Below are 14359 nucleotides of genomic sequence, written 5' to 3'. Positions count from 1 at the left end.
AGCAGGAGCCCCAGTAAAACACAAAGACCTTGTACTCCTACTCCTGAAAGCCATACATCTCTCCCGAAAAATCCAGATCATCAAATGCAAAGGACACTCCAAAGGAAATTCAAATGTCACCGCTGGCAACAACGCAGCCGACACAGCAGCAAAAGAAGCAGGAGGGTACCTAAAAGAAAGCGCAGCAATGATGATTGTATTAACTGAAGACAACGCGTTCAATTCGTCAGAGGAACATCTGAAAGAAGTGCGGAAAGAAGCGAAAGGGTACGAACACTTGCAGTGGCAGAAGAAAGAAGCCACATGCATCATTAGCCTATGGAGAAGCCACGATGGGCGCCCAGTAGCACCAGTCACACTCCTGGTCAACCTCATCAAGGACGCACATGGACAGACTCATGAAGGACCCAAAAGAACCACCAACAGGCTCAAACAGGACTGGTGGCATCCCTACCTGGAGGAAATGGTAGCCAACCATGTTGCAGAATGCGTAGTCTGTCACAGGCTAAATTAGAAGACAGTCTACCAAAGACCTTTGAGAACATTCCCAGGGCCCCCCTACCCCTCAGAGAAATATGCATAGATTTCACAGACATGGGCAGGGACAAGAGTGCAAAGGTATCGATACCTACTCATGATGGTAGATCGATTCTCTAAATGGGTAGAGGCAGTCCCTTGCAAAAGAGAGTATGCAGAATCAGTGATTAAATGGTTAACGAAATAACTCCTTCCTCGGTGGGGTTACCCCACAGTTATCTGCTCAGACAATGGATCTCATTTTACCAGCGACAAACTCAGACAGATAGAACAGGCATTAGGTATCTCCCATAGATATGGTTCAGTCTATCACCCACAGTCACAAGGCCTAGTGGAAAGGGCAAACCAGAGGCTCAAAGAAAAAATGGTCAAGGTGCTGGTAGAGACAAAACAGCAACTCAGTATGTCACTAGAGAACATCACAAAAACGACTAAACTAACGTGGGTCGATGCCCTACCCCTAGCATTAATGTCCATGCGAGCCTCTCCCCATAGTCAAACACATCTTAGCCACACAAGATATTAACAGGCCGCCCCATGCCAGGTCCTCTCAAACTACCAGCTAAATCACCTGCTTTTGATGATTTCCAGGAAGGTTTTTCTGAATATGTCAAAACACTAACAGCAGTATCTTGAGTTTTGTATTCATAGGTCAAGAACACTGCCCCAGACTGCCCCACACCGGTGGTGGTCAGCCCCAGAGACTGGGTCCACATCAAGGTCCACAAACGGAAGTGGCCCGAGCCAAGGCGGACTGGACCTTGGGAGGTAGTATCGACCACTTCACATGCAGTAAAACTGGTGCTCTCTGGCACCACCTCTCCCACTGCGCCCCTGCCACCCCACCCACAAGAACTCTCACAGAAACAAGGATCCAGCTGAAAAACCCAAGCATTCTGTAATTAACCGTGTGGAAATTGTTTTTCTTGTTTACCCTAGTAGAAGTCCTGGACCCTACACAGTATACATATTCTTACCAAGTGGGACCCCAATTATCGTATGATCAGTATATGACAAAGATTGCAGAGTGGGGCAGAACGAAAGAAACAGTTCCCGTCATATAGGCCTATGAAGGACAAATCCTGGCATTCAAGGTTGATTTCTGTTCCATAATAAAGTGTGATTCCACAGGGTAGGAGCAGTACCAGTGGAATGAGAATATGTGTGACCCCAGACTAACGAGTGACTGGTGGCTGGACGATGTTAAAGGTACCCGTACTCGTGGCTGGACGATGTTAGAGGTACCCGTATTGATTGTGGGGCATGGAGTAATGTGCTTATAAACACAGGAACCAGTAGGAGGAATTGCTACTCCGCTCACTGAGCGTAGGACAAAAAGAAAATGCAGGAATAGATGGTCATATCACTGGTTGGTTCGACTCTATGTTTTCCAAATGAAAAGGCCTCCTTTTATCATGCTTAATCAACGTTGCTACCATTGGTGCTCTGTTAATTGTATGTGGATGTTGTTGTATACCATGCATTTGTGCTCTAGTGAAAATTGCATCATGACTGCATTGGGAAAACCAGAAATACTAGCACATATTGCATTGAGACAGGAGGAAGGTGGCGATGCTTATGTTTCTGTAGGTATGGACACACTTCCCCAGCACCAGGACCCCAACATCCTCGTCCACGATGAATGCATCTAGTTGACCAGGGTTCAAGAGAGAAAGATTACAACGGCAAAGTCAACACACATCCCATGAAGTTAAGAACTAAAAAGCTGGGAGATCCATTATCACAGCCAGGGAGACACTGCTCCTAAGAAATGACTCTGTGCTAGTTTGCTCTTTTATTTTAAATGGTCCAGGTGGTGAGTGAATGCTGTCCGCACGTTCAATTATACAGATGATGGCAGGTTTTCCTGCTGAGACAAATGGGGTTTTCCCTGCCAATCACTCCTGGAGCCATGCACTGTGCACATCATGCTATGCAGAACTGTTTCATTGTATTACACATATTTTGTTGTGGACACCTGACGGTGTCCAAGGAGGGAATTGTGAGAAAAAAAAAAAAAAATAATATATATATACATATACCACAACTATAACATATTACATATAACTATACTTATATAACTACAACTATAACATTACAGATTGTCTCTATATCAAATTTCATCAATACGGATTGTGAGAAAAAAATAATAATAATAAATAAATAAATATATATATATATATATATATATCTACATATGCTATAACTATTACATACTACATATAACTATACTACTATAACTATAACTGTAACATTACAGATTGAACTAATCCTCGATAGCAGAACTATATGTGCGTATACTACAGTATTCATTACATGAATGTATTTATATACATTACTATCATTCATATTGTGGGTAATTATGAAATACAGTTTCATTGATTAGTCAGAGCCAAAATTAAAACATGTATAAAGACACTGGGTGTAACTACGCAACCAGTTAGAAGCCGGCACTGAAACGGTTAATCTGGCGCACACTCAGCGGGGAGTCTGAAACTAGATAGTCGGGGGATGGGAAATAGCAAAGGAGGGACCGCCCTGCAAAGGGGGGTGCAAAGGGATGAGCAGGGAAAAGTTTTGGCGGACTCGTGGGTGAAATGTCTGCTAGATGAGACACTCAGCTTAGGACTCACTACGTCGATGTATAAAGTGTTTTTGTTTTTTTTGGTAGATTCTCAAACTGTCCAATAAACTCTCCGTAGCTCAAAGTTGCAGTTCCATCGCATCATTCCGGATTTGGAAATTCTTAACACGACAGGATCTGAGCTTAGTACGGTCTGTTGTGGCCAGTTCAATGAACTTTAAAAAAGCAACATTCTTAAAAATCGAAATTTTCACTGTCTGCCATTTCGATAAAGGTTTCAGTTATTTTGAACTGCATTGTAATAGATCGTAGATAATAATACGCTCAGAATTTTGCATAATACAGCTTAAAGCTTTTGTACATTCATTTCAATTACTATTATTATCTCTTTGTGTTACTGCACATTATAAGAGCTCCGTGAAAACTCTCAAAGAACTGGTGTTTTGCATTATAAAAAAATACAAAAAATGCTGCAAAACCATTTCATAAAGCTGATCAAATGTTCAATCACCACATTTGCACATTTCTTCCGCTTGTTTATATATCTTTTTTTTTATTTATGATGGCATTGTCTTACAGAGTTATTTTAGTTTGACAAATTAGATTTGGTGAGTCTTGCAAGACAGGGTGATCGAAAAGGAAACGTGAGATTTTTCCTTCGTATCCATGGATGTGTGGAAAGGCCATTTGTATTATGTATTTGTATTTGTTCTTTGTATTTGTCTATCAAAAATTTTAATATTTTTTAATGGAAATACACTTAAAGTACTAAGTGTAAAAGTTAAAAAAGTAGTTTCTCTGCCTCTCTCGCCGTGTGTGTGTGTGTGTGTGTGTGTGTGTGTGTGTGTGTGTGTGTGTGTTGTCTTACAGCTGTGGCAGGTGGCTCCGCTGTAGCCGCTGTTGGAACAGTTACAGTGGAAGGTTTTCCACGACTGACTACACCTGCCTCCGTGTTCACAGTGGCTGGGGTAGCATCTGGGCAAGAGACATAGACATGGAGAGGGAGAGAGAGACAGAGGGGGAGGAACATATAGTTCTTCAAACGTTCATGACAAGGATTTTCAAGGATGCTTTGTGACTGTCAGGATAAACTACAAATAAGCTGAGGACAATGTGTTTGTGCATGTGTCTCTGGAAGGGTGTTTGGGAAATTGAATAATAAAATACTTAAGGAAAGCTTTGAACTGGGGCCCGTTCCCATGTGAGGCAAATGTGATAACCTCTACACTACAGAAACTGAGTTTTTAACTAGTTTTTATTTTCCATGCTTAATGTACAAGTTCCATGGAACCACTGTAATGGGTTCACTTTTATATATTAATTTTAATTTAACCTTTATTTAGACAGGTGATGTTACTGAGACACATTCTCAAGCGAGACCTGGGCAAGACGACAGCTGCAATACAACACAAAGTTCAAGACAGGACATTCAAAATAGAGACAAAATAGAACACAAATCATAAAAGTGAGAAGTGGCAAAGTGCACATCTGATATTAAATACTATGTACAAGAGCAATCCCCACAGACGCTCTATCCAGAGGGGATGAAGGGAGTGACAAAGCCTTAGGAGCGTAAGCTATAGCAGCACTGTTTACGTTACATGTCAAGTCAAGTCAAGTCAAGTCACACTTTATTTATGAAGCGGATTTCATACCAGGGCAACACAATGCGCTTGTTGTTTCTAGTTGTCGATGATGTGCTGATGAAGAAGGAATCTCCGCTGACGCTGACTTGATTATAATAATAAGTTTATTACAAGGAAGAACAGCATCAAACCAGACTTGCCATTGTTGTCTGAGAGAGAAGGGAGCCAAATGTATTCTCTCTCGAATGGAACAAGAGACTGTCCTTTATACTTGTACAGAAATAATGTAACACATCTGGTTCCAATCCATAGGTCACAGTTCAGCGCCTGACTGACATCACAAAGGTCCCAAAATAGACACTCAAATGTCGACGTTCTCCGTGTAACAATAGAAGCACTATGTGTTAGTAATTATACTATAGGATGGGCTCTTTCTTGCGACCCCAGTGCCCTTCTTCACCCCAAACATTCCAGACACCTCCAGACACCTCACGCTTTACAGAGAAATACAATCAAAGAAAATATATAAAATGTCTGTGTAAGTGGAAAAATAGGTGGGAAGCAGTCCATGGATGGATTTATAAATTATGTATTACCTGTGCAAAGTTCTACACAAGAATAATGATGCCCAGTTGAATAGAGAATACAGAGTACAATGGTGTGTGAGGGTTTACAATCGGTTATGAATCACAGAGCCCTGTGATACAGAGCGTCCAACAGAGGAAGAGCGCTAGCTGAGGCTTTCATGCACTGTAAAAAATGTGTTTCAGTAGTAGTTGAAGTGACATAATGTTTTGAATGAGTCTCATTCAGCTTTCTGATTTGGTGATGGCAAACTACTTTTGTGGATCATATCAACTTGAAAATTACACTTTGTTCCCTTAACTTACTGTTCTCATTACAGTGAAAGTTCATCACCTAGGTTCTCTTAATGCATCTCACATCAGATTTTTCCACCCGCAGTTGAGCCACCATTTTCCCTTCTTACGGCGAGACACAATTATAATTTTGATATAAAATGTATATAATGAAATATGTTAGATATAAAATGGTCCACCTGAATTGGTTAAATTCTGTTGTTTAAGTATTTAGAAAACTGACTGAACCAAGTCAACCATTGCAAGTAAGTTTCAAATTTGCCTAATATTTTTAATGGAGATTGGCCTATTAAGTTATCGTGGCCAGTTGATAACGTAGTTCGCTAGCGGACAGGTATGTTACTAATTTGCAGGTGGGAATCTCATGGTTTAATACCATAAATGAAAGTTGTGTATTCATGTTGTGTACTGCTGTAGCTGCTTAGCTCAGCTTAGCACATTGGCACAGCAATACTGAGCTGCTGAAGGCTTACGTTAGCTTGCCACCAAGCCAGTTACAGAGCTCACGCTTCTGTTCTGACCACTTTGTATGTGTGTGTGTGTGTGTGTGTGTGTGTGTGTGTGTGTGTGTGTGTGTGTGTGTGTGTGTATACTGGAGAGTTGGTTCACACGCTTGTCAAGCTTAACACTGAATAGAAATTTCCCATCTACTTATTATTAATAGATTTTGAAATTTCTTCTCATGACTTTTCCCCTGACGAGTGATGGTTACTTCAGGCCAAGACACAACTCATTGGACTGCCAAAGGTACGTTATAAAGTATTCCCAGAATGGAGTGTCACAATGCTATTGACAAGACTGTAATGTAGTAGTAATAGTTTTGAAAAAAATTGTATAGTAAAACGCACAAATTAATAACTCATGCAGGCTTAAACTGCCTTCAAACCAGACAAATCTATTTTAGAATGCCAACAAATGGCCTGGAATGTGAACTGACATAAAAACTGAGCTCTTGATTTTCTTCTAATTTCTTGGCACCCCTCAACCCTTGCAGTTTTTGTTGTATCTTTCCTGTACTTAAAGGATAGGTTCACATTTTTTCAGATGTACATTGAAAGCGCTCTTCACTATTATTGTTTCTTCTGTCCATACTGGCAACAAACAGGTCACCTCCTAAAGTAATTTTCCCGATAACTTATTTATAAACGATCTCAGACAAAATCCACCGTCTTTTTTTCTGTGCAAAAAAATGAATTCAAGAGCTCAGTCAAAGCTAATATAAGACTTTTCAGTCTGAGTTAGACAAATCAAGTGGATATCGTCCAAATGTAGTCCAGTACTAAATTCCCTCTATTTGTTACGATCCCTCTGCTCCAGCCTGGCAAGGAAACACTGTCTGGGGAAACACAAAAGAAATTTGGTACTAAAAAGTGTTGTGCTTGATTAGTAACCCCACATGAAAAGAAACTGATTACATGTTATACTAAACTACCAATTCTCAAGGTATATGTATCAAAAAACCTTTTTAAAATGTGACCCACCGCGGCAAAACCCACTATCTGCTACATTTCTACAATTGACCCAAGCTGCCAAATAAGTTGAAAAAACCTTTCTAGAAGGAAAATTCGATTTTTCCACATTTGTGTTCCTTTGTGATTTTTTTTTTAATCTCTCAATGGATTTTCAAACCCCGAGTATGATTTATAAATAGTAGATCAATGTTAAACCGTTGAGTTAAATATTCCTGTTAGATTACATGGGGAAGCAAAGTTCACTTCAATCGTGAAGAAGAATAAAGCTGACGTCACTACCGTAAACAGATGGATAAGCACAGCACGATAATTCTTCGGTTTCACTTCTCTGTGAAAACTTTCATCTCCCTGTTTTTATGGATTACAAGACGCGGGTGGCGGAAGCTCTTATTCATATCTCGGATGTTAATCTGGCCAGTGCGATAGATCCAAGTTAGTGGAAGCAGTTTGTTCTGGACTTCATCTTCCGTGATGATAGTTTGTTTTCCAACAGCAGTGTTGAAGAACGACAGCGCTGCTGAATCAGATATGAAGAACATTTCAAACAGCGGATTTTAACCTGAATGTGACGATGAAACTGAATATTTTCAAGAACCACCAGAGATGGCCGATGATGCGCTCGTTGTTGTTACAATGGAAGAAGTTCATGATGTAATGAAGTCCGTTGAGGTTGGTGATGCAGATCTTCATACAAACAATGGACAACCTACAAATGCGGCCAGGGGCGAAAAAGAAATGTCATGCTTGACCAGGAATCATGCACAAAGAAACTGGATCCTAATTATATCTATTGATCACGCTACATGATAGCAGCTTTAACAAAGCAGGAGACAGACATGTTTATGATGGGACAGCTATTCTGCAATGGGAGACACAGTGAAATGACTTCAGACAACAAGAAAACACGAACCAAAAGAAAGAGGCAGTGGACCCAGTACTCAGTGGATTGTGTAATTATCATTTTATCACAACAGTGCCATCCTGTTATAGTCCGTAAGCCTACATCTCTAGCTAACATACATGTGCATATTTCCTGCTAAATGTGATATATTTTCGCAATTTTATTAACAGAATTGGCAACAATTGCCTCAGTATGATCCACCGACACATGAAAGAGAATGGCGTCATGGGTTGTGTAAAGAAGAGAGGTCCAACAAGTGATTTCTACAGCACGAGAAAACACGAAAAGTGGTGACCTTCATCACAAACTATGCTGAGGACCATGCTATAGTAAAATAAAATCAAAAGATGTTGTTTGTCGATGACGCAGGTCAACATTTCCTCAAAACACAAGAAAAATGCAGAGATTGCCCCATTCAGTGGCCATGTGACAAGTAGCCATGCGGCTTTGTTAGTCCTCCAAACAATTTGCATTCTGAGAGCTAGCTGAATGAATGAAGCCAAGTGTGGGGGAAAACTTTGAGGGTGAACATCTCAGAAACATAGTTAGCCAACCCCTTGCCATTAACAAGTCATAGCTTTAAAAACATTTGCTTGATTTGCACAAGTGGCACATTTTATTTGAAGCTCTGATTCTTCACATTCTTCAAAAACACAAAAGCCACCAAATGTACCTAAAGTCTGTGGTTGGTCACAAATGTATGCTTCAAAACCAAAATAGGGAACTTAAGTCTTCTACAAAAACAGGAGGACAAAAATTGCAGCTGAAACAAAGAGAACCGAGCTCAAGGTCATACACCCATATATGGAATTCCAAGAACCACAGAATTAACCTTCACCAAAAAAGAAAATGAATATTTTCAACACATCTTTCAGCGTCTTAAAAATATGGAGACTGTAACATGCGTGTTCCAAAAGTGTGACTATAAAACCACCATCTATGAGAACTTCAAAAGTCATAAATACAGGCACAGTGAATGTCTTTAACCCTGGGAAAAATTCTGTCGAGGAATCTTGTGCCAGTGTTGCCAATGATTTCAGATGGGGAAAGTATAGAGAGCAACGTCAATTTAGATTCTGATTTTGACAATGGGGATTTTGAAAACCTGGAGAAATATATTAAGATTAAATATGCTTCAGTCCTCTCTAAGTTAGAAAACAAAATATTGATTGTGTCTAATGCAGCTGTAGATGAGCTTTTACAGAAACTAAACTATTTGATTGATCTCTTTCTCTGCACTGTAAGCCTGGATCTAAGACTGTCAGCAGAATCTACTTAAACATTTTAAGGCAACCATTTGCCTTAAAAAATTAAGTCATGGAAAATTGAAAAATAATTTGTTTGCATGAAATGAATTGGCAGATGGATTGAAATTGACATCTCAAGTTGAATGCACTAAAATTTAAATCATCTAAATTTAAAATCTTTAGCTATCTCAATCAAAGAAGCAAAGGGATTGAAATTAACATCTCAAGTTCAATACACTCAAATTCTAATATTTTGTAATATAAACTGCTTTGTCTGAATACTCAATTTAGTATGTTTAGTTAACTTGAGATATATACTGTATGTGCATATATATACAGTATATACTCTATATACATACAGTATATACATTTTTTGTATGTATTTGTTTTCTATTCATACAACCTGAAAAGGGTAAGTTAAAACACAAAATATATTCAGTTTTTTTTTATTTCAATTAAGAGAAGTTTTCACATGAAAATATATTATTAAAAAGTCAAGCAACATATCTTGGGCTTCTATGTATTCCTACATGCATCCATATATTTTCAAATACATTTAATATTTCAGTTTCGTGTGCACACAGTCTTATACAGTGGGTCAAAAAAGTATTTAGTCAGCCACCAATTGTGCAAGTTCTCCCACTTTAAAAGATGAGAGGCCTGTTATTTTCATCATAGGTATACCTCAACTATGAGAGACAACATGAGAAAAAAAAAATCCAGAAAATCACATTGTCTGAATTTTAAAGAATTAATTTGCAAATTATGGTGGAAAATAAGTATTTGGTCAACAACAAAAGTTCATCTCAATACTTTGTTATATACCCTTTGTTTGCAATGACAGAGGTCAAACGTTTTCTGTAAGTCTTCACAAGGTTTTCACACACTGTTGCTGGTATTTTGGCCCATTCCTCCATGCAGATCTCCTCTAGAGCAGTGATGTTTTGGGGCTGTCGCTGGGCAACACGGACTTTCAACTTCCTCCAAAGATTTTCTATGGGGTTGAGATCTGGAGACTGGCTAGGCCACTCCAGGACCTTGAAATGCTTCTTACGAAGCCACTCCTTCGTTGCCCGGGCGGTGTGTTTGGGATCATTGTCATGCTGAAAGACCCAGCCACGTTTTATCTTCAATGCCCTTGCTGATGGAAGGAGGTTTTCACTCAAAATCTCACGATACATGGCCCCATTCATTCTTTCCTTTACATGGATTAGTTGTCCTGGTCCCTCTACAGAAAAACAGCCCTAAAGCATGATGTTTCCACCCCCATGCTTCACAGTAGGTATGGTGTTCTTTGGATGCAACTCGGCTTTCTTTCTCCTCCAAACACGACAAGTTGAGTTTTTACCAAAAAGTTCTATTTTGGTTTCATCTGACCATATGACATTCTCCCAATCCTCTTCTAAATCATCCAAATGCTCTCTAGCAAACTTCAGACGGGACTGGACATGTACTGGCTTAAGCAGGGGGACACGTCTGGCACTGCAGGATTTGAGTCCCTGGCGGCGTAGTGTGTTACTGATGGTAGCCTTTGTTACTTTGGTCCCAGCTCTCTGCAGGTCATTCACTAGGTCCCCCCGTGTGGTTCTGGGATGTTTGCTCACCGCTCTTGTGATCATTTTGACCCCACAGGGTGAGATCTTGCGTGGAGCCCCAGATCGAGGGAGATTATCAGTGGTCTTGTATGTCTTCCATTTTCTAATAATTGCTCCCACAGTTGATTTCTTCACAACAAGCTGCTTACCTATTGCAGATTCAGTCTTCCCAGCCTGGTGCAGGTCTACAATTTTGTTTCTGGTGTCCTTTGACAGCTCTTTGGTCTTGGCCATAGTGGAGTTTGGAGTGTGACTGTTTGAGGTTGTGGACAGGTGTCTTTTATACTGATAACGAGTTCAAACAGGTGCCATTAATACAGGTAACGAGTGGGGGACAGAGGAGCCTCTTAAAGAAAAAGTTACAGGTCTGTGAAAGCCAGAAAACTTGTTTGTTTGTAGGTGACCAAATACTTATTTTACCGAGAAATTTACCAATTAATTCATTAAAAATCCTACAATGTGATTTCCTGGATTATTTCCCCCCATTCTGTCTCTCATAGTCGAAGTGTACCTATGATAACAATAACAGGCCTCTCTCATCTTTTTAAGTGGGAGAACTTGCACAATTGGTGGATGACTAAATACTTTTTTGCCCCACTGTATCTGTGTGCCTTATGAAAGATAAAATAAATAAATAAATAATTTTAACTGGTATGAACTTGAAAAATACAAAAACTCTTAAAACTGCAGTGTGAATAGTTTGAAACAAGCAACCATGTTAAATTTGTATATCCTTAGTGCGACCACAAAACAGGGACTTGACATCTTCAACAGCTATAGGAACCCTGTCCTACACAGCAAGCTGATGTTTCAGCGTTAAAATCTAGGGCGTCAGCTCACTTCTACCCAAGTTGAATATTACCTGTTGAATAAGGTGACAAGTATTTTTCATGCAATTCGGGTTGTTCTAGCAGAGTGCATTAATTAGGCCTGATAGGACACACATTGGGTGAGTTGCACAGTTCAACCATTACAATATTGCCTTGCAAGACATTTCCCACTCTTGCTCTTGGTTGAGTTGAGAAGACGCTGGGCGTTGGGCCACATGTTCTTGCTTAAGGCAGATGATTCCCACTGGAAGATGTTTGTACTAGTCCTCGTCATTTATATCCTAACAGAGAGAGAAATAGCTTGAGAAAGAGAATACATAGAGCATGCCAGTCTGACAGTGCTGCATTGTTCACCAAAAAACACTGTACAATGCTTTTTATGGAAAGCACGATACAATAGAAATTGCATTGAAAGGCATCATCAATTCTAAACATTACCATTATCATGATGAGCTTTCCCTTACTACATACAGTATGTGCCTGTGGCTTTAAGCAATCTATGAATAAGTGACTAACCATTCATGGCCAATGTAAACAAACTATTTTAATGAAAACAAACTGTTGCTTCTGTCCAATTACGCAAGGTAAGATCTGTCTGCATTGTGACAAGACTGTTAATTTACATTAATTCATTCCCCAACTACTTGTGAATTAAACATATAACCATATCAACAGAGATATCGTTGGGTCTTTGCGCAAATATAAGTGAATGATTCTACTCTAACCCAGAATCGAGATTGTGGCGCCTCCCCTTACGGCTTGTGTCGACACCTTATGTCAATTATGCACAATTTGGTATTGTTTTGTATTTTTAGAGCTTATAGAGCTTATTGTACGTCATTACCGGGTGTCATGACATTTCACTGCATATATGTATGACCGTATGTGTATGTACGGGACAAATAATCTCTTGAACTTATACTCGGCGTACTTACTCCACTATTGCTCCACTCCACTATTAAGCTAAAAGCAAAGATCACACGGCAATTCAGAACCAGTCAAATCAAGTAATTGAAACTAATATATAGCTGATTTATGTAGGGCTTATATTGACATGATTTGACCGGTCCAAAATTGTAGCACAATCTTTTCTATTAGCTTAAACTCAATAGTTTATTTTGTTAGTACACCACATAGAATCATTCACTTGCATTTGTGCCATGGCCATCTCTGCTGATACCGTTATCATTTAATTCACATGTAGTTGGAAATTAATTCATGTAAATCGACAGTCTTGCCAACAGGTCTTGCCTTACCATAATTGGACAGAACTGATCCTCTCCGTCTCTGCAAAGACAAGCAACAGTTTGTTTTCATTAAGGTATTCTATGTTTTGACATAAACCATGGAACACACAGTCGCAAGTGTGTAGCTAAAGCCTATTTTTCAGTCTTTCTGATGTAAATTTAGTTAACTACAGAGGTAGTCCCGAACGAATTACTTAAAAAACAGATGAACCGTTCGATGCGTGTGCGTACCGAACCTTGGACCCTGTATCGTAAGGTTCAAAATGTATATAATCGTATTCAGCAAAAAAATAAAGAATAGGTAATGGAGCCAAATAATTACAAGTCCAAGTCTGGGAAACACTAATGCAGTACTTCAGAATTTACTAGCAAGTAGTTTCCTTTAATACCATAACATGAACGAATTAACTATTCATATGAAAAATGTACAAAAAATGAAGTTATGTACCAAGCAGGTGTTGAAGAAGTTGGATGGATCATCCGCAAGGATGATAGGCAATCCCTTCCGGACAAGACACTTGATTTATGTTGGATCAATGGTCTGGAAGGTAATGGATATAGAGTACACCCCACACTGAGAAAGGTAAATTATTCTTAGACATAAGGCCAAGTTTAATTAATCTAAACTCATTAAAGTTTCTTCTTTAAAAACCTCAAAAGAATCCAATAAGGAGAGGAGATGAACAGAGGAGAAAGGACAAGAGAGAGAAGGAAAGAAAGGAGACAGGGGGGACAGGACAGGCGAGGAAAGGAAATGTGTGGAGAGGATATATATTTCATTATATGTTGAAAGAGGACGGAGAGGAGATAATGGAGAAAAGGAAAGGAGCAAGGAGATAGTTGGAGGATAGGGAAAAATTAACCCACCTATATCTGTTGTAAAAGATCAGTAAAAAGTTAAGCAGTGAGGCCTCCCTTCTGCTGAAAGAGCTCCATGAGACTTGGAGAGAAACGGTCAAGGGCATCAAAGATGTCTACTCCAAAATCTTTTCCCACCACTCTGTTGAACTCCAAGTTCACCTGAAACATAAAAGACAGCAAGCTATGTTTCAGCGCAGGTTAAAGCATCCTATAAATCAAAATACAATGAAAATCATCCAATGAAAATTGTATTCAACATTTGAAATACACATGAGAAAATGATGAAAAACTTTTTTTCTGTAAAGTATTCAAATAAGTAACACAAACCTGTGTTTCTGTGAAAAGAGCTGGCCAACGTCCTACCATCTGGCTATTGGCTGGCTTGTCCTTGACAACTTATTTTCTTTGAAGGACAAACAGTCATATCCATGTCTTTTTTAATAAGGGATCCATTCGGCTTTGTCTTCATCATTTCATTAACCATGTCCTGTCAAGCTACTTCAGGGCTGTGGTCATTGATTCCCTCTGGAAGTTCAGGTAGGAAATTGATTTCCCCTTTCCTTGGCTTCTTGATGTCTCTGTTCGGGGGGATCGCCATTGGTGGAGTGTTTTCCTCGTTTC

General features: G+C 39.4%; 1 protein-coding gene across 1 annotated transcript in view; it reads right to left on the bottom strand.

Moving 5' to 3' along the window:
* Positions 1–14359, bottom strand: part of LOC307238299 (contactin-associated protein-like 4) — a gene marked incomplete at both ends in the record, with an annotated part of 237140 nt that overhangs the window by 50529 nt on the left and 172252 nt on the right. The window contains one exon of the mRNA XM_080011231.1: positions 3990–4096. Within this exon, the coding sequence (XP_079867357.1) occupies positions 3990–4096 (107 nt within the window). The remainder of the gene's footprint in view (positions 1–3989; positions 4097–14359) is intronic.

The sequence above is a fragment of the Zeus faber genome (genome assembly GCF_960531495.2).
Source record: "Zeus faber genome assembly, chromosome: 12".
NCBI lineage: Eukaryota > Metazoa > Chordata > Actinopteri > Zeiformes > Zeidae > Zeus > Zeus faber.
Note: the sequence above shows the minus strand (reverse complement) of the source record. Positions and strands in the feature narration are given on the sequence as shown.